The 23,215-nt window shown below is 48.0% G+C and overlaps 1 protein-coding gene across 6 annotated transcripts in view; it reads left to right on the top strand.

The window, feature by feature from the left end:
* Positions 1-23,215, top strand: part of LOC122414553 (Down syndrome cell adhesion molecule-like protein Dscam2) — a 115,027-nt gene that overhangs the window by 33,076 nt on the left and 58,736 nt on the right. For all 6 annotated transcript variants that reach the window (XM_043425932.1, XM_043425930.1, XM_043425931.1 and 3 more), the window contains exon 3: positions 22,758-23,078. In XM_043425932.1, coding sequence (XP_043281867.1) covers positions 22,758-23,078 — 321 coding nt within the window. The remainder of the gene's footprint in view (positions 1-22,757; positions 23,079-23,215) is intronic.

Consider the following 23,215-nt stretch of genomic DNA (forward strand, 5'->3'; position numbering starts at 1 on the left):
AATAAGCGAGGGTCGCGAGAACGTGCTCGGAGTCTCGTTTTTCAGAGCGCCCGTACACTCGTCATCGTCGTGGCTCCCTGTCCCAGCATCCAACCGCACGTTTCTCTTTTTCTTTTCTCTCTTTCGTTCTCCCCCGCTCCAGAGGGGGAGTTAACGGATGAAAAGATTTTGTTCTGTCTGTACCCCAATACATTCTGCGTATTAAAACAGCGAGCGCACACATCCCCGTGTTAATACACCCGCTCGAAATCTGTGAAGGGTTGTTTGAGAATCCCGCAACGAGGAGGAGCGACGAGGAGAGAAAGCTCCGCTTCAATGTGCGCCTTCGTGCTGGCTCCGTGCGAGAGAATAGCCAGCAAAGTGGGGCGGGCTGGTGGAAAGCTCCCGCTGCGTTGTGCAGCGGGACGCGGGGGCGAGTCGAGAGTATAAGTGCTGCGAAAGAACCGCGGCAGGTGAGAGAAACGTTGAGGGAGAGAACTCGGAGAATAAACGAGAAGGAAAGAGAAAAAAGGGGGAGGGAGAAACGAAGATGGAGCCGAGCTTGATGCCGCTCCGCCCCACCCCGCGGCGCATCTTTTTCTCTCGGTTTCTCCAGCATCCGAGATAAAACGAGAGAAAAACCAAGGCCGAGAGTTCCCTATGGTTTAATTGGGCGCGAAATCATTTCCGATGCAATGCGCGGATGCAGCCCCGTCGAGTAATCACCGTAAAAGCGTCCTCAAAAGAAGCCCCGACCCCACGCTCCCCCCGCCCCCCTTTTTTCACCCTCGCGTTTACTCGCGTCCCTCCGCTCTACGTGCGCACGTACATTTGCGGATCCATTTATGCTTATGCATTTGTATTTGCACTGAAATAGACTGCAACGCGCGCACTCAGGGAAACGATGAACTCGCGGAGCGGAGCGGCGAATATCCTCTCGCACTGGACTACGTATATACAACTCGGCGAGATGCTTCTTCGGGAATAAATATTGGCGATTCGCTCCGCGAGGTCCATAAACGCTTCTTCGAAATCTTTTATTCTTTCGACTCGATTCTTCCTGTCCCTTCCGCTCCATTATTGGACAGAGTCTCGATTTTTTTTCTACCTTCACCGCTATCTTCTTATAATACTCGGATTTTCCGTTCGCAGTCTCGCAATTATGTTGGTCCGTGCGCGGTTGATCCTGTGTATCAAGGATTGCACGACTATGCAATGGCAAGCTCTCCCCTGCTTCGATCCGAGAGAACGAGGCCGAAGGGGACGCGTGGCAGCGGGGCCGAATCGAACAATGTCTGTTTCTCTGTTGTTAGCCGCGTACGGGGAGAGGATATACTTGAAAAATGCCTCAGTCGCAGTCATGCTTCGCTTGACTCTGGGTACACACATCGCGACAGAGAAAGCAGGAGTGAGCCGGGAGGAAGAGAAACTCTCGATGCTCTGCACGGGAGAATGACTTTTCTCGTAGGATGATTTACTACGGACAATGACGTCCAGAATTGCCTCTTTTATTCCCTCGCTCCGGAGCGCCATCGACGTAGAGGAGAGAGAGAGAGCTCCAGCCGTGCGGAGAATCGTCACTCGATAATTATCAAGCCCAACAAGCCATTCGATAATCTTGAGCCAAATTACTCTCGCTACGATGTTTAAAGTCGTACTTGGAGCATCCCCTCCCAACCGGGCAAATAACTCGAATCCTCGGGATTCTACGCTCTGCTGGCACTGCCGTCGTGTCTCGTGATTCGTTGTTTGGAAAAACTTGCAAAGATCCTCGGAGCATCGAGAATTTCAATTGTTTTATTCATTCGAAGGAGAAACGAAGAGATTTGAAAGATCGAAAAAGTGGCTTATAAAGTTCTGGGAATCGCACGACTCGAGTAACACCGAGAGCCTTTGAGCACCGATAACCAACATTTTTATGCATAAATCGATATACGCGCGCGCGCTTTAATGACAAAGTTAAAGAGACAAGAGCATTAAAGGCTGGATCGAGGCTGCTCTTATCGTAATGGAATCTCGCCGAAGGTTCCGCGTGTTAACGCTCGCTGATCGCAGCAGAGGAGCGCTGGCTCGATCCGAAAAGAGAGAGAGAGAGAGAGAGAAAGCCGCACCAACGAGGAGGCTCCTCCTCGCTTCCATGGGCAAAAGACAAAGCCTCCAGCCTCGTTGACGTTGATACCCCCGTGACGGTGAATATCCAGCGTGCAACTTGCCAAAGAGCCTCGTTCAGGCTCTATTATGCATCCAACGGGTGTGCATTGCCGGCCCGAGCGGTGTTTCACGTGTGCGTCGCGAGTGCACTTTAAGCCTCGCTTCCTCTCTCGCTATCCGATATTATTAGAGTATTTCATCTATTCCGCGAGCTCCTGCTTTTTCCTATAACAACACGCTGAAAACACACAGCCGCCCCGAGCGCCGGTCTAATAAAAATCTCGCGTTTCATTCTCATCCCATTTTTCGTCGCGTGTTTGCCGCCAGCCTCGATACCAGGAATCAGTTGAATTCAACATTTTTTCCTCTCTTTCAAACACTCTAATTTACATAATTCCTCGATGCGCTGCATGTCTCGATCGAAACGAAATTTTCCCTGCTTTCCATGCTTTGTTCTTACGATTCTTACTCAAATTACTCTCATTATGCGCGTCGACGCAGCCGCGGGATATTCATACCGGGCAATTTATTCTAAATCCATATTAAATGGATCACTGCTGCGAATGTGTGTACGCCGAGAGAGATATATTTCAAGACGAAATTGGACGAAACGACCTGACGCGGTAGAAACTGCTTGTTAACCGGGCGCTCTTTGAGCGTGCACGTAGCAGCAGCGGCAGCCTTGTTTATACGTATATATGTACGCGTGTAATGCACTAGAAATTGGACTAATCCGAGCCTCGCGTTGCGTCCGTGCTCTGCTCTCGTTACTCGAGGCTGTACCCGCCTCCTTCCGCGTTCATCTTCGACGCTTCGTTCCCACTAATTAAACTCAACTGTTACAGCTCATTCGAAGTTACGAGGGCATCGGAGAGCGTAAGCCCCGAAAGACCGCGAATCGACTTTCCTCTGGCTCCTCCGAGACTCCGGACTCTCCCTCATCTCGGCATCACCTTCAAACTGTATAAACGCTTTAATCCGCACTCCATTCGTTACATCCGTTTATAAAAACTGCGCTTCGCTATTCGTTTTACGATGCACGAAAAAATGTGCCACTTCATTTTTTATGGCTCTCGTCGTATCCTTTTCAGGATTGTAACAAAAATGGTTACGTGAGCATAGATCCGAGGCTAAAATATCCTGAGACACGATATCCTCTATAATTGTCTTTAACTATTTTTGTTTTTTTATTATTTTCATTTATTCGTGCCGGGCAGCCGGAACACAGACACACGCAAACCCTACAAACGTTCAAACGAACAAACAGAAATACACATAAACATTCAAACACGATTCCAACATAGTTTCGTCGATAATGACGAAAAAAAATCATCACGAATTTTCCGATTTTTAACTGCAATGGTTTGTCCGTGAGAACGGTTTGAAAAACTTTATATATGACGTCATAAATCGACATATATTCGCGTATATACAAAGCGAGTGCGGCAGCAGGCCCGCGTTATGGCTTCTCTTTTTAAATACTTAGCCTCGAGCCGCTACCGCGTCTCTCGATAACAATGATTTCCTTGATTAACAGACATAAAAGTATCCTAGACGTATTCGCAGCCTTACAAGCTTTAAGATATTTTCAAATCGACGATACTTCGTCCCAGAACATTTAATACGAGGATATTTTTCCTCAGGATATTTTGTCTCAGGATTTTTGGACCGTACACCATGAAAATACGAGCGCGACCAACACGTTGGACAAACGACCAATCAATATGTTCGACGACACACTTGTGCGCACACATCTATGCAGCATCCGCAGAAATATTCATAAAAATCTCTCTCTTCCATTCTCTTTCTCTCTGAAAATGTTTGTTTTTTTTTCGAATTCTCTCAGCGATACGCAATGACTCTTCTCAACTGGCAGCTCGTTGGGCTATAGAATTTGCAAGCTCCGAGAGCATACTCGCGCGGGGTATACGTATGTATAGGGAAAAGCGGCGCTATCGTAGTTTCCATATGCATCTGCAACAGTTTCACGGATAAGAGAGATTTGGCCATTTAGTTTGCACACGGGCGTGGTGCATCGGGGCTCTCTTTCTCCGGCTCTCGCTTCCTCCGTTGGCTCTTTCCGCGTGTATGGCTCGGGCATCGAAGCTCCGTGATTCGCTGTGGGTTAACAGACAACGAAACGCGATGGAAACTCAATCGATTTGAGGTGTGTGTATATATATAGACCGAAATCCGAACTCTCGTAATAATAATCGTTATCGTAGTACGCAAGCGTAAATTTGTCTCGGCATATTCTCGCGCGCGCGAGGCTCTGTGCGCTCTCGCCTCGGCTTACACGGGGAGGACGTGTTCGAAAATATCTTTGCATCGAGGCTCCTCGCGCCCGAATTCGCTTCGGTGAGTTTTATCGACTTTTCAACTCGGCCAATTTCCGAGCCAAACAGCTCGTAATTCTCCGGTATGAAAAAGCTTCTGGAACTAATACGTTACGCGGCGGATTAGCGCCGATTGGCAGCCAGAAACGCACTAGTGGCCGCGAACATCCGGATGAGAAAATACTTTGCGGCTGTCGGGATTGAGAAAAGCTTACGGAAAATCGAGACTCCGATTCCCCTCAATTGGCTCGCTCGCACATGTGCCTCGACCTCTCTCGAACGGATCGATATTGAAAACGAAGATTAACATTCGTATGAAAAAACGCTTGTTCGCTCGCGGACGCAACGGTTTTTTCTTTCGCTTCGCTATTTCGTTAAACGTTCGTACGGCCGGATCGCCAATGAGCCATAATTCGTCGAGCTCCACACGCGCGCGAACATATGCATATATATAACGACGTAGGTAATACAAATGTAGGCAACGAGCTCTCTCTCTTTCTCTCGGGCTTCCTGTGAAAGGCAGAAAAATCTCCGAGTTTTTGCTCCCTTTTAAAATTCCTTCAACAGGACAGTAAAAAACTGCTCCGCGCGCGTGGTGCTCCGCGCGCGTGGTGCTCCGCGCGCGTGTTTTTTCTCTCATATTCTCGATCGTTCGATCACTTGAAACGCCACTGAACCGCGCGAACCTCAGAGAAATCGAGGCTTTGAAAAAAGAACGTTTTACGCTTGAGCTTTGAGCTCTCCCCCGCTCTCGCTCTCTCGTCCTATATAAATATACGGCGCCTGAATTTCTTCACAACATTCGAAGCTCTCATTTGAAATGGCTGCGATCATTTTTCAAAGCCGGTTTTAATGGGCTCGTCGGGATGGATTTTCACCTGATATCGGCTCCCGCGGTGCGTCACGCGATTCGATTGAAAAACGAGCCGCCGCGCGATTGTTTGAAATTCTTCGAAATCTCGAGCACACGAAGCTTCGGAAGTTTTGTGTTCTCGCGATTGACCCGCTCGACTGCTTTTTCCCGTCGCCATTTTCCAGCTTCATTATTCGAGGCTCGTTGTGCGCGTGCCGCGTCATTATTTCATCGTTTGCAGGATACGATCGCGAGGAGTATTGGGAAGTAATCTTCGCTCCGCGTTTCCAACCTTTCGGGTGATAATAATCGACGAAATGGCTGGAATTACGGAGCGAAAATCATTTTGCCGAACCCGCACTCGGACGCGCGTGTACATGCGAGCGCGTATTCGCGTCGAGGCGCCTCCACATAATGAAGAGTTAATCAAGGCAGTATAATTAACAATGGGCGCACGTAAATTGAGCTTTGTGGAGCTTGTGGCCGAGATTTTGGGAGGGCGGCTCCGATAAAACGAGGCCTCGGGAGCCGGGAGGGCGCGCAAAGCTCCGGTTCGTCCTCGCGCAGGGCGAACATCCGCCATTCTCATTTTGCCCGGTCAATTTATGGGTTTGTAATGCGCGCAGGCAAAGTATAGATAAGCCAGCGATTTTGGCGTTCGGCAGGCTCCACTTTCGCGCCGGGAGGCTGTGAACGGCCGCGGACTCCATTTGCATAGCTGATTTTGTATTTTCCACGTTTTTTCGTGTTCCTCCGAGCGCGGAGATTGTTGTTTGAACAATATTATTCATCGGAGATACGTGATTGTTGATGTTGCTGCGCGGAGGATGTCGAATAAACAATGAGCGGGCTCGTGCTCTCGGAAGTGCATGCGGAGAGGTGTTTCGGGCTCGAATAAACGGCTCCGGATAACCCACCGTTGACCCAAACCCGTCCATTTAGCTTTATCTCTCTCCGACTCTCGTATCGTGTGCCCTCGCTGTATCCTCCTGCACAATGCTGGGGCGCTGATGCTGTTGTTTGTACCGCAACGCATCGCCGAACGCGTCCAGTTCGATCGACCTCGATTTCTCGATTCCGCCAGGTTGGAGTTAAGTCCACGAGCGAGGCTTGTACCAAAACCCCACACACTCGGGCTGGAAACTCCCCGTTGCGAGCGGACCCTCGATCCCGGGGGCTGCGTGCAGGGTGTCGCGGAAATCACGGGTTCATGGAACTGCTGGGAGAGCCGCCGCGGGATGAAAAATTCTTCGTTTCTGGGTTGTTCTGCGGACGCGGGAGGATGCGAATTGATCGTTGGCCAACGCGAGATCATCCGCTGTTACGATGAGCGATCGACGACCCCGCGACCGAGCGGAAAAATGCTTCGACGGATCTCCCTCGAGAGCTCAGCATTCCGCGCATTCATTCGGCGAACACCTAACCAACGATTCATCCCGCGCGTTGCTGTGTCAGTCCAAAGGACTGCGGTGCGGAGCTAACTCGCGCTGATGATTGAGAGTCGACGAGCGAGCTCTCCGGAGCCGCGATTACGATCGATTTGCGGCTCGACCACTCGCAACGTTGACCCCTGTAATCGTCCTGCCGAATCCCGCGCGTGTAAAAGCTCTTTGGCAAAAGCAACGTGTGCGCCGAAGCTTTTCCACACGCGAAAGACGCCTCCGGGCTCGCTCGAATGCGTCGATCCGCGCAATGAAAACTCTGACTCTCTGCCCATTTCCTGTGCGATGGAAAAAACACTTTGGCCGTTTTCTTGCGCGGAGGACGAACCCGAAAATTCCTCTCGACTTTTGTTCTTCCTGTCGCTCGTTTTCTTCTCAGCCACTGAGAATGTAGCCCAAACACACATTTCTTCGCGAAAATTAAGTTTCAATGAAAATTAACTTCGGGCCGAGCATCGCGTAAGCAGGGCGCAGTGAAGGGCGTGAAAAGAGAGTGGCGAGAGAGCGTACAATGGATGAACTCGAGCCTGACCAAATTATCGTACCACTGGAATGGTTTCTCTCGCGCAGGCACATCCTTGTTACGAGGCTAGTCGCTCGGTAGTAATTTGTCTTCCGTGAACCGATCATCCCTCATGACTTTGATAATTGCAATTCACCTCGATACAGAGCCGCGCACACTCGCCTATATACACGAATCTGCTTATGTAGAAAGAGCCAGAGAGAGAGAGAGAGGGAAATTGGAAACGTTGTTTATGCGAACACTGCTACCTCTCGCGAGGGCAGAGCCTCCACTTTGGTCCATTCGTGCCGTTAATAGCGTTGCCACATCGTTGATTGATCATTTGTAATTGAATACAGAGAGTCTCGATTGGTACAGGGACGTTGATCAAATAGATGACGAATAGGGAAGCAGAGAAGATTGATTGATTGATTGATTGAGTTTATTAGGCCACGGAAAACATTCCATTGGGCCAATTATGTAAATACATAGAAGACAGTAAAAAGTCTTAAAATAGTAGATCAAATAAAACAGTGATGGTATAAAAACATTAAAGTAGAAAAGACAGTAAATATAAATATAAAATATAATAATATTAATAATAATAATAATAATAATATAATATGATAAATATAATAAGATAAAAGTAAAATAAAATAAAATAAAATAGAACAACAAAATATAAAGTAATATAATAATAAAATAATAATAATGGAAGTAAGTAATTAGGTAATATACAAGAAAAGAAGTTTAGAAACATAATTTGGAATACTCAAGATAGCAGAAAAAACAATAATAAAAGAATGATGATAATGTTAGGTACAGTAGCAATTAAGGGTAGTAATAATAGCTTAAGACTAGTATACAATATAAGACACGCAGTAAGGGTTATAACTAAGACAGATACAATGATAACGCATGGGTTTATCACCCCCAAAAGGGGGAAAAGCAGTATCAGAGGAAGCCAGCAAAACGTGAGAAAAAGGAAACAAAATCATCAGTCAACAGAAGCTAGTAAATCAAAGAACAGAGTTGCGAGAGGATAAGTAAAATTTCATAAGCTTAGCTCCAAAGAGTAAAAAAATAATTTAACATTTAAAGTTAAGTTAAAATAATGGAAGTTTTAAGTAAATAATTAAGTTTCTGGACTGAGTAGAAGTATTTCAGAGAGTCCCTTCAAGTTCAAAAAGGTAGGAAAAAAGTTGAGATTTGAAGGAAGAGAGAGAAGGAGCTGAAGTGATGCATACGGGAAGCGAGTGCCAAAAATAAATGGAAGCGAGTGGGAAAGAATTTCGATAGGTAGAAGTACGATGAGAAGGGACAACAAAAGTATCAGGGATTCGATTTCTGGTTGGTCTGGAGGAGGGGAGAGGACGAGAGAAAAGCTCACATAGGTATTGGGGGGCATTTCCACGAAGGATACTGAAGGTAGAGATAGCGAGAAAGTAAAGCCTTCTCGAACGAACCGACAGCCAGCCCAAGCGCCTACGATAGGGAGTTATATGTTCATCGCGACGGAGGTCAAATATGAATCTGATTGCCGCATTGATGAGCTTTTCAAGTTTGTTATTAAGCTCTGAAGTAAGATCATTATAAACAAGGGAACAGTAATCAATAATTGGAAATATGAGAGTTTTGACAGTGGCAATTTTTACAGGAAGGAGTAAGGCCCGCTTGTGGTAGCTCAGTTTATACAGAGCAAAGTTGACTTTGCGAGAAATCTCTCGAATGTGGCCATGCCAGGACAAATTTGCCGACATAGTAACACCCAGATTCTTAGCCTCAGTGACATAGGGAAGCTGAGCACCATTGATCACGATAGGTGGAAGAGAATTCAGATTTAGCTGACTAATATAGGCGTTGCTTCCTAGGATGAGAATTTTGCTCTTAGAAAGATTGAGTTTGATACCGTTACGATCGGCAAAATCAGCAATAGATTTGACATCCATTGAGACTCTCTCAATTCCGAGAGCAAGGTCGGATGGAAAACAAGAAAGGTAGATCTGTGTGTCATCAGCATAGATCATGTGCTGGCAGTAGCGTAGCTCAGTCGAGATGTCGTTCATGAATAAGGAAAATAAGAGAGGGCCAAGCACAGATCCCTGCGGGACACCAGAGGAGGTGTGAATAAACGAAGAGCAATTGTTGTTATCATCTCTCACGGCCTGAGATCTCCCAGTTAAATAAGAGAAAAACCAGAGAATAGCATCCACAGAGAATCCAAGAGTTCGTAGTTTAATAAGCAGATTAATGTGAGGAACAGTATCAAAAGCTTTGGAAAAATCAAACAAGACAAGGAGCGTGAGTCGTCTGGTGTCAACTGCCCTACGAACATCCGAACAGATGCGTAGAAGAGCGGTTTGAGTAGAAAACCCCTTGCGATACCCAGATTGACGGTTGTCAAGAATAGAGTGAGAGTGGAGAAATGCATTAATTTGAGACGAAGCAATCTTTTCAAGGAGTTTGGAGAGTTCAGACAAGTTGGCTATTGGACGACAATCAGATTCAGAAAGAGGAGGATTTATTTTGAGGAGTGGACGAATAAATGCACGCTTCCAGGAAGAAGGGAAATAGGAGGAGGAGAAGGAGTTATTGAATACAGTAGCGAGGAGCGAAGAGTATTTCGGAATAATCTTGTGCAGAAAGAAAAGGGAAATTCCATCCGGACCTTCTGTGAGAGAGGTGTGAGAGGGGGGGAGCAGGGAATTGATATCAGCAGCTGAGATTAGAGTGAAGCGAAATTCGAAGGGAGGAGGAGGCAGGGCAGAAAGACGATTAAGGAGCAAAGTCAAATCACAGGGTGGAGAGGCATTGGAGATGTTAGCAAAAAATGAGTTGAGCTGATTCGGAGAGAAATAGGAAAAAGGGGTGGTGGGAGACGATCGCACCAACCCCAAGGTGGAAAGCTCTTTCCAGAGAGTGGAGGAGTTTGAAGAATGTGCAAGTCTACGGAGATAATATTCATTTTTAGCCAGTCTCACGTCAGACGCCAGCTTGTCCCGATACTGCCTATAAATAGCCATTGCTAGAATTGAACCTTTTCGTTTAGCACGTTTATATAAAATAGAGCGATACTTTAAGCGAGATTTCAGAGCAATTGTAATCCATGGGGCAGGATTTTTGCGACTGAGGAAAGTGCAGAAAGGTGCATGTGTGTCGAGAGAGTAGGAAAAGGCTTGATTTAGAGAGAGTACTTGATAATCAATTTCAGGAGGAGTTGCAGTCGAAGAGAGGGAGGGCAATAGGGAATCAATGTGAGACGAAAAAGTATTTAGGAAAAGCTCAGAATTCAAATGTTTAATTGAGCGGCGCGTGACATAACGTGAAGATATTGCAGGCGCCGGAAAAGCGTAGATGAGAGTGAGAAGATCATGTCCCGCGATAAAAGGGGAGTCAGATTTCGAAAAATTTTTTGCTTTAGTGACATCATCGACAATAAAAACATCAAGAGTTGAGTCGGAGGATAACGTGTGATGTGTTGGACCAGAATCTAATAGATTAAGCGAGAGGGAATTGACGAGGTTTCGCAGAAATGTCGCTTCAAAGTTTGTAGAGCGGAGATTACAATTCAGATCGCCACAAATTATAAGATTTTCGTATGAGTATGAAAAACGAGAGAAAACATTTGAAAAATTATTGAAAAGATGACCTTTAGGTCGTCTATACATACAGGAGAAAAATAAAGAGTCTCCGGCCGATGTACGCAGATCAAGCATGAGAAACTCCGGATCATTAATGTCAGAACTATCCGACTTAGCCAGTATCTTAACTCTAAGAGAGTCGTGGACGTAACAGGCGACCCCACCCCCTCTCTTCAGGGATCTGTCATTTCTAAACAGTGAGTAATTAGCAAGTTTCAATAGATCATCGGAAATCAGTGGATGGAGCCAAGACTCACAGATAGCTATGACATGACAGGACGAGTCTATGAAATTCGATCTGACGTCATCAATGTGACCTAATAATGAATTAGAGTTGAAACAACAAATCTTAATGAGCGAGGGGGAGGCGTCATTCAGAGAGAGATTAGAATAAGCCAGCTGCTTAGGCTTCACTGGTAGTCAATTCAGTTTAGCCAAGTCCAAATCTGATTGAAGAGAGATGACCGGAGAACCACTTGATCTGCGGACATTTACAGAATGCGACGTGGCCCAGACTGCTTCAAATTTGAGATCTTTGCTCTTAGATTTAACGAGACGCAGTAAATTATAAATATTGGACGGTAGACATTCACTGATAAAAAGCTTATTGCTGAGATTAACACCAAAGACATCTTTAACAGTCTTTAACAGAAGAGAGGGAGAGAGAGAGAGAGAGCGAGTGCATTTCCAAGAGGGAGGGATCCGGATAGATTGACCGATAGATTGATAGATAATTTATTCACAATCAACTGTAGTAGCTCGTCGTCATACGCTGGAGGAGACAGCGCACCGAAAGAGGTCACGCGCCAATTCGCGACGCGAATCGCAATGATTGAAGGAAGAATAACAGATACTAAAATAGATTAAGCAGAACCTCCATTAATTGGGATGATATCGAACGCATTTAGCGGCCTTCGCCAACAACGAGTTACAATACTTTCACCAGCCGCGAATAGCCCGAAATAAGGTAAATCCGATCGGCTCAAAATTCGCACTAAATTGAGGCAGGACAACGCTCGAAAAGCGTCGAGCACGTATTCCCAAAGGGCGAAACCCGAGAGCCATGGAGCTTGGACTTTGGGGCGATGGATTGAATTATAGTCTTTTGTCCCAACGATATGAATACGGCTGAAAAGCATCTGGGCTTGCGTGGACCGGTAATGGAAAAGCCGAGACGGAATAACGAGCAGGACACGCGGAGAGAGAGCGCGGCGGGGGGAGACTGAGGAGGATTTTTTTCACAAAGGCATTCCCTCTTTGAATCGCCATTCAATTACAATTCCGCTAATTAAAAATGGATAACGAATATAAAGAGGAGGGTAACAAAAGTGCAAAATATTAGGACCGATCGCCAAATTAATTGCGGGTTCGAATATAAACAATACAATTGGGGAAGAATAAACGCGAGAATAATTCGTTCGTTATAACAACGAATATTCAGAGCTTTCGACTGTTCCATTCGCAGCCATTTCGCCCTCGAAATATCCCGGAAAAGCTACTTCGAGCGACTACTTCCGGTCGCGAAGAATCGCCCTGATTTGAGCTCCCCAATTCATGCCAACAGCCGGATATTCGTTCTCCAACGTTAGTGTCGTATACTTTATTATTGAGTTGCCTAGCGACAAGTAAAGTGCCGTTGAAATAGCCTAGTTAATTCAAGGTGTTGCTGAAAGATACGGGAAGCCCTGTTGGGCTTCCCGTTCACGAGTTTTCCTCCTCGCCTGGCCAACCCTCGAGCTTTTCACCCTTCGCTCTCAAACTTCACACATTTCTCGTCTTTTTTCCCATATTTTTTTCACGTTTTCCTCTCGCATTCGTAGACGTATTTTTCTCACGTCCTCTCATCATCGACTTTCTCCTCGAGCCCGATAACGCGTCCGTGGTGCTCATTGCGAAGAGAGGAACGAAAAAGAAAGGCTCGCGATCGAGGAATTTAATGAAATATATATCTAATCGCTCGAAGCTCTCGGCGGGTGCTTCGGGATTCGTCGATTTTAATCGCATCCGCGATACGCTGAAATAAGCTCATTTCATCGCGCGGCTGCTCGACCAAGTTTATTTAGCGTCTCTACACAGATATTTAAGATTTCCACATTAATTGGCGAGAAGTTTTCTAATCAGAGGGTCCTTAACGCGAATCTATAGGCACGCAGAAATTCGAGGTACAGTTGTTGCGACGTGCTCCAGTTAGCTCGTTAACTATTAATTACTTTTACGTGCTGGTTATAACGAACTTGGAGATTATAATTGAGGCAAATGTCTATCCTGGAGGACGAGTGGGAGCGAGGGAGAGTCGAGAGATGGCGATGGGCGAGAGGGGCGGGCAGGGCCTGCTGTTTCTCGACACACTTTGCCAGTGAAACTTGGAGGTCGCGGGCACAGTAGAAAGGGCTTATTTTCAGGATGCTATACGAAACGGAGATTCCTGGCTTGGCCTGAGGAACTTGATAAACCAGCTCCCAAGGGAATGCGGAAAGTCTTGCCGCCATTTTCGGCTCGTGGCAAATTTCAGAACGTCCTTGGGGATAGGCTCTGAGGTTACTTCCGGCCTCACTCGTTCCGGATCTTTTGAGACTACCAAGCTCCCTCTCCCTCGCGGTTCAAAAGCTCGGAATGTTAACGCCCGCGTCTCGGGGATCTTCCAAGATTGTGTCTGCTACACCGAACGGGGCATGGCGGACGGGGGCTTGGAGCGTAAATCGCTGCGGTGCCAGACCGAATTCCCTGAAGTCTCTCGCTCTCCGGCTCCCGCTCTTTCTGGCTCTTTCCCTTTTTACCACTCGCTTTTGGCTCCGCTTCCACCGGAAGTCATCGATAAAGCCGAATTATTTGGTGCTCCCTGCTGCTCCTAACCACAGGAATGAAAGTTTACCGGAAACGAACTATTAGGAGGAACGAATCTGCCATTTCCGGTCGGTGCTCCTCCCCTCGATGTGTTTCTTCCTTCCCCTCCGGGCCAGTGATCTTGAGCCCTGGAGCAGTTGTTGAAGAATTTGTCGGGCTGGCGAGCTTCCCGAGCGACTCGAGCCGGCTAATTTTTCATTGGGAACGAAAAAATCCTCGGATGTACGAACGCGAGACAAGAATCGGGGGGGGGGGGGGGGGGGGAAGTCCTTTCAACGAGGCGGGGAAAAACTTTTGGCTCGCAGAGCGAGCGTGAAGGGAGGCGGAGAGCTTTTGACAGGGTGACGTTGATGTTTTTCTCACGTGCGTTTGCACCATAATACGATTCCATCTGGATTTTATTCGGACGGATAAATCCGGGGGAGCTTGAACGAGGGGGGGGCGCGGTGGAACGAGTCGAACCGTGCTTGTTCTTTCTCCATTTCTTTCCTCTTTTTCTCGTTTTTCTTCAACTTTCAGAGGACTCCGGCGGAGTTAAAGTTTCGGGTAAACTCCGATTAACCCGAATGGATTTTTATTTGGTTCGCGCGCGGGCACGAGACCCGTGCGGTCGCCTCCACGACAAAGTTTCGACTTTATTCTTCCCCCCTCCTCCCGTCTTATTCTTCAGATTCGTACTTTTTGTCACTGGAAAAGTCGCTCCTCTCTCTCAACTCTCCCGATACAAACTTGCACCCTTTCAAAATCCCTTTTTTCTACCGTTCATCAGTCCGACGCTCACGGAATGTTAAGACGCGATTTCCCTCCCCCGTTGCTTGGAGCTCGAGAAAAAATTGATGCAGAACCTCCGCCTCGAAATGAATCGTTTTCCCAATTTGATTATTCCCGTCTCCGCACGCGTCGTGGCGGCCGCTCGCCCCAAACCGAATCACATTCGCGTCCGCATAAAAATTTCCAATCTCCCTGAAGCGTCTCGCGTCGATAAGGAAACGGAAAATTTATCGAGAGAGCAAATACGTCCTTGCCTGCGAGGATCGGGGCCGCCAAATTGGGATCTTAACGTCCCCGCGCGAGCTCGCGCGGGGCGGTGTGTACCGGAAAATGTTTAGACGCGTAGCAGCGAGTGTGTGGAAGGCGCGGAGAGAGAAGCAGGGCAGACGCTAAGTGGCGACGCGCAAATTCCTCGAGCATTACGATCCCATTTGCGTCCCGATGCGAGAGCAGAGGACTCGGAGAATTTCACGATATTACGGAGCCCGTACGCCACGAAACGCGAGAGACACACGGCAGGAGGGAAAGCAGGAAACCGGAGGGAGCGAGTGCTCCGAAGGGAATGAGAACGCTGGAAAAAACGATCGGGCATCGCTCCTGAACACGAGAGAAATCGATCATGAACGATAATATAGGATCTCCGTGTACGCTTGTGATGCTTGTGCAGCAAGAGATCTCTGGAATTGTCAGAGCCATCGGGAGAGCCAGACGCTCCGATAGCTCCGGGGATTAAGCCACGAGGGAGAATGCATTCTCGGTCGCTCCCCGCTCTCTCGCTCCTCTGTCTTCGTCGCCTTGCGCCTCGACTCTTTCTTTTTCGTCCTCCCTCCCGTACTCGCGCTACACCCGTACACTGTACACATTTATCTTGGCTTTCGTGTGTGTGTGTGTGTGTAATGGAGTTGAGAGAACTAATATATATCTACGACTCGGCGCGGTGTCGTGCTCATTTTCTCCGTTTTGCGATTCGATTTCCTCGCTCGCGATATTGCTTCGGTCTCTGATCTTATATCCACTCAGTACCGCGCTCTCGCCGTGCCTGCAGACATTGTCGTGCTGGGTATTTCGGTATGAAGAAACGCGGCGGAGTCCTTCGCCGTTGGGCGGCGGGAGCGAAGGCGAGGATGTGTGCGGATAGGAATGACTTTTTTATTCGTCCGTTTGGGTCGAGGCCAATGGCTCTATATGGCTTTTCTTATTCTCTCATTTTTGTCTTCCCCTTGCTCCTTCGCTACGGCCCCCGCGAGATCGAACTCGGCGCAGGACCCGCGTACGCTTGTGCCGGTACTCCGAGGGGAAGCGGAGACGACACTGAAGATACGAAGGTCAGAGGCGAATTTTTCACCCTCTTTTCTTATCGTTTCCTCTTGCTGTGTTTCTCTCGCTTGTCTCTCGACTGTTTTGTCTCGCGCGCGCAGGCTGTGCAGCATCAGCATCCGGCGTAGCTTTTGTCAGTGCGCTCACGACCACGAGAGATAATAGAAAGCACACCGTGGAACGACACGCCGCAGCTGCAACACTCTCCAGCCCCGTTTTTAGCTGTTTCCCGAGTCCGTTGCACTCTCTCATCGGTTTCTCGCGGTGCGCTGAATGCATGCACGCGGGAGCGCGGTTGGGAGGAAAATCGACTCGGGGCTTCCGGCCGCTGAGTTTTTCCTGCATAAATTCTCCGGCGGTCTTTAGCCTCCGAATGTTCGTCGCGGATGCGGCGTGATTTTCGCGCCTCTCATTGCGACGAGGCAAATGCGTTTTCAAGTGTCCGGACGCACGCGCTTCCGCGCCGTCTTCGTATCTCGGCTATCAAAATAATTGCGGTGTATTTTATCGCGACTCCTTATCACGTCCGTTAATCCCGAGGCGGTTTTTAGTGCCTCCGGACTACCCGGCGGGATAGTGCTCGAACGCGAGCGCTGCGACTCGAGTAGAAAATTTATCGCGCAGCTATATAAGCGCGCCGCGAGCCGTATAAATGCCTCGGTATGCTCATAAGTATTTTCGGATTTATGTGCATGACGATTTGGACGTTTTATGCGAGCACGAAGCGAGTCTAATATTTCACGCGAACGGTTATCAATAATACTCGCGGGAGCGCAGCCGCGGGACGGAGAAAAAACAGCCGCAGAATGAGTGGCCGCAAACGTTCCATTTGTTTTCTTCATTTTAAAAGAACTCGCGTAAACCCCCCGCGAGCATAATCGCCCACCGCGACTAACGCCGGAGTCATCCAACGCTCTCGGCCGCGCTCTCGCATTAATCCCGGGCCCCTCCTCCTTAACCACAAAAGCAAGGACAAAATACTCCCCTCGTTTCGACCCTTGCCGCGGAGCGCTCCGGGAAAACCGACAACCGGGAAGACCCCGGCAAAGGCTGCCCGGAATTCAAACCCTTCGCCGCGATGCGTCACCGAATCCATGCCGTTTTATTTACATTCCAGGGCTTAACCTCCCAACATTCCCCCCCATTTCACAGCTTCCTATCCCCTCGTGACGTCTCTACAACCGCCGAATACATGAACGCATAAATGTATTGTGAATCCAAACAAAAGGACACGTTACCGGAACAATTAAACGCGCGTAAACTCTAACGCGCTTCTAACCTCTTTCTTCGCCTCCCGGACTCGTCCGCACACGCGAATATGCCCGCGTACGTGTAGACTGAGAGAGAGAGAGACACTCATTACGTATGGGGAGGTGATTGCAGTCGGGTGATCCCAGCTCGGACGCGTACTCGGATGGACGATTCTGTAGCTGACGTTAAAAGCGAGATTCCCTGTAATTGAGCGGCAGAAACCGCGCTCTCGAGAGTACTGGGCCAGCAACGAGGAGCGACAACCGAGCAGAGGGAGACCGAGAGCTGCATAAATACAGGGAACTTTCGTGGCTACGTTTACACGTGACCGTCCTATATATTTTCGGCTTCGTATACAGGTATACGGCACATCCGGTCGAGCTACCTGGTCAGAATCCCTGACGAGGGAGCCCAACTCGTCTGAGCCTCACAGGACTTGGCTACTGCTCGAGTAATATGAGAATTTTCCCACCCTATTATAGGGCTATGCGCTCCAAATCTCCCAAATTGCAGCGATGCTCGGACACACTCTGCTCTATGCAACTACGCGGCGGGCCAACGTAATTGTTCTACAGGATCGCTCAGATACGCCGCGATTCGTGTGAAATTTCTGCTTTTCCCGCATCGGAGGGCTTCGAAAAACTTGGCTTTTTCATCATTTCTTTTGACGTTGTTGGTTATAATACAGTATTTCGAACAACGAAATTTTAGAACGGTCGATATTTCGAAATTTTTTAAGTCGTGATGTCGGATCAGAGGAAAATGAATAATTCGAAATTCTTATTCCCGATCGACTTTGTTTGAAATTGGAGATGACGCGTATATTTTGATGAGCTTCGCACCGCGTTTATTCGCTTCGATCGATCGCGACTTATTTCTAACGTTTCGCCATTTTGACCGTTCGGCTTTTTGGTATTCCGTATTTCAACTCCAGCAATACTTCGTCTTTCGTTATAATATTTTCGAAATTGTGAATATTCGCAGTATTGCCGATTGCAGTAATTCGTGATTACTCGAATTTTCGGAAAATCGATATTTCAGTCGTCCTCCCATGGGCGACTGTTCCATTCCAATTTAAATGTAAACGTCCTTCGAACCTCGAAGTTTCTACTTTATTCCAACATTTTATTCCCACCCCTTAAAACGTGGCTCGTTCCCTTCACTTTCCTCATCGCTCGGACGTAACGAGAAAAGTCGAGAGGAATAAAAAATAGGGAATGTTGGCACACCCTGTGTGCGCGAGGCAAGTTGTGTCGTAGTAATATAGCGTGCGTTGAGAAAATGCTGGTACACATGTGCGCCAACTAAACGGCTGAATGGTCGTGTATATTAGGGGAGAGAGCGAGAGGCGAGAGACGATGCGGTTTGTACCTCGGCGAGATGGAGCTTCGGGTGGTCTGCGTTAATGCGTGCAATGCTTGTGGAGGATCCTCGTGGTTCGGTGTATCTACCGAAAGGGGGAACCAGGGGATGAAGCGTGGGGAGTGGTTGTCTGTGTGCGAGCGGAGAGCGGCTTCGGAGAGAGAGAGAGAGAGAGAGAGGGATGAGAGTCTGGAATGGGAGGATCCAGGCCATCTGCATACACGCATAGCCGAATGCAAAATCGTGTGGCAGCTTCCGTGCGTGACGATCTATTCGCCCGGTGACACAAAGGGTGTCCGAGGAGTCTATCCGCGCGATCGCGTTCGAGGCTCTCGGTTATTCTTCTCGCAGAAGGTGCGGGGAGCAGGAACGAATTTGAGATTCATTGCGGGCGCGCCTCCGAGGGCGGGGAAGCTCCCAAAATAATGAGACTCCGCATCGCTCAATTATTCCGCGAGGACCAAATACCTCGCTCTCCCATTTCAAATTCATCTATTCTCGTTCGATTGTTTCACCAGCAGCACACATTTTAGGACGCGCGTACATTCCCCGGCGATGTTCGGCTCCGCGTCCACGGAGACGTGGATTCGTGTTTGTATAAGGATTTATGGAGAGTGGATCGTGCATATGGATGTAAAGCTCGGGTGGGAGCGAGGCGAGCGGCGCCGCAGCCCCCGGTTCGAGCACATAGCAAAAGCTCTTGGTGCATAAACGCGTCGGTCCCATATGGACGAATACTCGAGTCGTTCGCGTATGGAGGAAGCTCTCCGAGCGATCCTGCAAGCCTTATGTATACGTGAAAATCGAGAGAGAAACGGAGGGGTGGAGTGAAAATAACAGAGAAAACGTGAATTCACGTACTATCCATGGCTGCGGTTCGCTTATCCTTGTATCTGCGTATCGGAGTTCGCGCGGACGAAAAAAGCATTCGCATAATATCGGTTAGATTATGGTCGGCCATGCAAAGTTTCCTTTGGCTCTCGCTCCCGAAAAAAGGAAGAGCAGAACGAAGGGGAGGGGGAGAAAATAAAAGAGGATATCGTTGCACTCTCGAGCCATAATTCTTAAACTTTCTCGACTCCCTCCGCAACTTTGCACTTGAATAAATACAAGCGGTTATCATTTCTCCTCGCTCCTTTTTTCCCCGGGGAGTTTATCATCCGGCGCGCGAGTCCTCCAACATTTTTCCCCACATTTGTTTATTTCCGCAAGCCTCTCGTACGCCCCGTGAACCAGGCGAAAAGTCGATCTTACCGTGCCCTTAATGCTCCCCCGAAAAAAAGCCGCGTGACCCGCATAAGTGCCGAAATTTATCGCCACCGGTGCGACAAAATAGTCAGGCGCTTCCCGATTTATTTTCATACCACGCGATGCACCCCGCAGCCGCCGGGAACAGCCACGGAGCGCGTACGATTTTCCGAGGAAACGAATCGCCTGGCTGTGACACTCGAGCTCTGTGTCTATCCGTCCCCGCGCATCCACGCGCACCTTCCTTCCCAACGGGAGTCCACCGCAAAATACTCCACCATAAAATACTCGCTCTTTGTATGGATCGTACACCGAACCTGCTTCCAATATACACTCGGCCCATTCAACCCTTCCCTCCTCCTCCTCCTTCGCGTCTATAAAGAGAGAGAGAGAGACCCGCGGAGAAAAGGATCGAAATTGCGTGGTATATGCACGGAGTGCCAGGGAACTTGGTCGCTTTACACTCTCTCTCTCTCTCTCTCTCTCTGGTTCCATGACGGAGGGAGTTTCTCTCTCCTGCAGACATCCCTCTCAGCTCGACGATGCCAACCCGCCATGGTTATCAACCTCCGCGCCGTTCATGCATAATGCACCAGCCACCGATTCTTGTTCCGTGTCCTCTCGTCTCCTCTGCCGAGCCTTTTTCTCTCCGTTTATTTATTACTCCTTTCATATATCTGTGTATAACGAATACATGGCAAGGGTATAAATGTCTGGACGGCGAACAAGCTCTGTGTCGATGCTCCGTATGTTTAGATTTTCTCTGGACCCCCCCGGAGTGACCGCTTCGTCTTTGGGAAGAGAGCAGTCATCGTGCCGATGATTCTTACGCCGCTGCGGCTCGATCTAACGAGAAAAAAGGGAGCGAATTGAGGCCCGAAATCTCGAACGTTTTGACCCTTTCCCCGCACAATGATTCACCGGGTCTCCGAGGTCTGGGAAAGAATAAAGTGAATTTTGAGTCGAAGAATCTTTGCCCGAGAACGCAGCGGTGCCGAGCAGGACCACTGTATATTTATGCGGACCTGCTCCGTACAATCTTCATACACGCGCGATATACGTATACGAACTTCCGGATAGTCGCTTCGAAGTAACGAAGTTTCCTGGTTGAAAAGTCAGCATCGTCCCTTATTTTATACCCGAATGTTCCTTACGTCTGCTGCTGCTGCTGCTGCTGGATTCGAGTCTCAAAAATTCTGCGACGTCAGCTCTCGATTCCTCCCTCATCGCAAATTTATTCACCACTCGCGCCCAGCCCCGAGATTCGTAGCTCACCGAAAAGTCACTCGCGGAACGAGGAAATATTTGAAAAAATGACGATGCAGCAACTTTCCAGGGAGACCAATAATTTTCGGTTTTAAGAAAACGAAAACCCTTCGAAAGATTCTTCGACTATTTTCTTCAGCAATCGTCAATGTGCTTTTCATTGATCGAGAGTCCAGTGGATTTTGAGAAACATTCGAAGGTTTAAGGTAGCTCGTGCACGGAATCATTTTCTTAAGAAAGTCTTGAAATTTACGCAGAGTTTAAATGCCCAGTCGACTGACACGCGTATCACATTTTAAAGGGTTCTTACGAAGTTTATGAAAAACGTGCGCAACAGCGCAACGAAGTATATGACGAAGGTTTGGGAAAAAATTCGAGACGACTGGTAATAAAGATAAATTGCGTAAGCGATCGAACGAAATTGGTAACGAGCACTCGCGTTACCTCACATTTGCTTATTTCGCCATTTTGTTTCTCCTTGACTCGGGCCATTCCCGTCATGCCTTCTGTCTTATTATTTTCACATTTTTCTTTGAATGAAATTTGGGGCTCGGTCAGTCAAAAGATAAGTTGAAAAAATTAATTACAAGTTCGAATTGATAACTCTGACATCAATTAAAAGTCATTATATTTTTAATTAAGAAGTAAAAATCGATTTTAGACACCCATAAAATACGATCCTTCGAGCGTGATCTACCTTAATGCTCAAAGGTCTTCGCCATTACGGCGCATTGAAAGGAGCAGGAAGAGCGAAGAAGATTTTTTCGCACAATGCGATGCACGCACAAATGAAGGTGGTGAGCAGCAGTTCCACGAGATATTTTTCCCTGTTATAATCTTTCACGCTGTGCTTTGATGCCCGGAAACATAATTTATTAAGGTGGAACAAGCTCGCCGTCCTGGCGGAACGAGCGCACATTTTTCTCCCCGTCTACCCCCCCGCTCGTTCGCTCTTCTTTTATATTTTCGTTTTATAAACTACATTCTTTTATTTTCTCCCATATATAATATGATTCAAGGAATGGAGACTTATTAGAAAGGAAAGCGGTGGCAGCGGCTCCTCCGATTATGGCGCTTCCCAGCGGACGTTTTTTCCTCCGTCGTCTCTTTTCTCCTGCCGCCTCCTTTATTTCCAGCTTCTCCACAATTCCTCGTTATTTTCTTACCGCTAAAATCTCTTCGACGCAATGGCGAAACAAAGATTCACGCGGACGTGTACGCTCGATCGAGTGAAATTTCTCCCCAATTTTTCACCCCCGCCCAGCACCGCCTCCTTTCAACATACTTTTTTCCTCTCTTCAGCTCTCCTCTCTATCGAATGAAATGTTAACGAAAATCGACGCCACCCGGCTGCTCGCGCTCGCCGCAAAATGGAGCCGAGGCTAAGGTCGTTAATGAAGAAATGCCGCTCCTCCTTCACCCGGCGGAATAACTCGCTCGGAAACCGGATTGTGCTTCCCTGCGTCGAATGAACCAAAGTGCTATCGATTCTCCCTTCTCGAGAGTTATTTCATTCTTTCATCGATTCGAAATGCGAGACAATGCGCTTGAGAAGTTCGAGGATCGTTGCAACGATTTTTATCGCTAAAAAGTTTGAAAACTCGATTCTCTTCAGCCTTTTTCTCATTTGATTTGAAAATGGCCGAAAATTCATTTAAAATTTTTCAAATCCCGCAGCTCGATTCGTCCCGCGAAAAGGCACAAAAATAAAGCAAAAATGGTGTTCCAACGGTCCAAATCACGAGGGATTCTGCAACCGCGTGATTTATGTTTTTTAAAAATGTTGGTTCACAGGCCGAGGTGTGGTTGTGGACAGCCAAGGGCCAGTGTTGACATCGCAGCCTCGTTCGAGCGTCGAGTTTTCGAACGACACCGGAGCAATGATTCATTGTTCGGCGAAAGGAAGTCCGAGTCCCCGCGTCGACTGGCTAATGGGAGACGGTTCGCCGGTCCATCCGATATCAAACATACGGGAGATGCTGGCCAACGGGTCCATGTACTTTTTGCCATTCGGCGGTGAGAGCTACAGGGGTGACGTGCACGCTGCGGTTTACAGATGTCAGGCATCGAACAGCGTCGGTCGTGTGCTCGGCCGGGAAATAACTGTGCGAGCTGGTAAGTTTCGAGCAAACATTGAATGAAAACAAAAAAAAAACAACGTTGAAAATTGAAAGATCAAGGAGCTGGCGCGATTTTTGAGGAATTTTCGATCATTAAAATCGCGTTCTCGGTCGAAAACTCTGCGAAATTAT

The sequence above is a fragment of the Venturia canescens genome, chromosome 8 (assembly GCF_019457755.1).
Source record: "Venturia canescens isolate UGA chromosome 8, ASM1945775v1, whole genome shotgun sequence".
Classification (NCBI taxonomy): Eukaryota; Metazoa; Arthropoda; class Insecta; order Hymenoptera; family Ichneumonidae; genus Venturia; species Venturia canescens.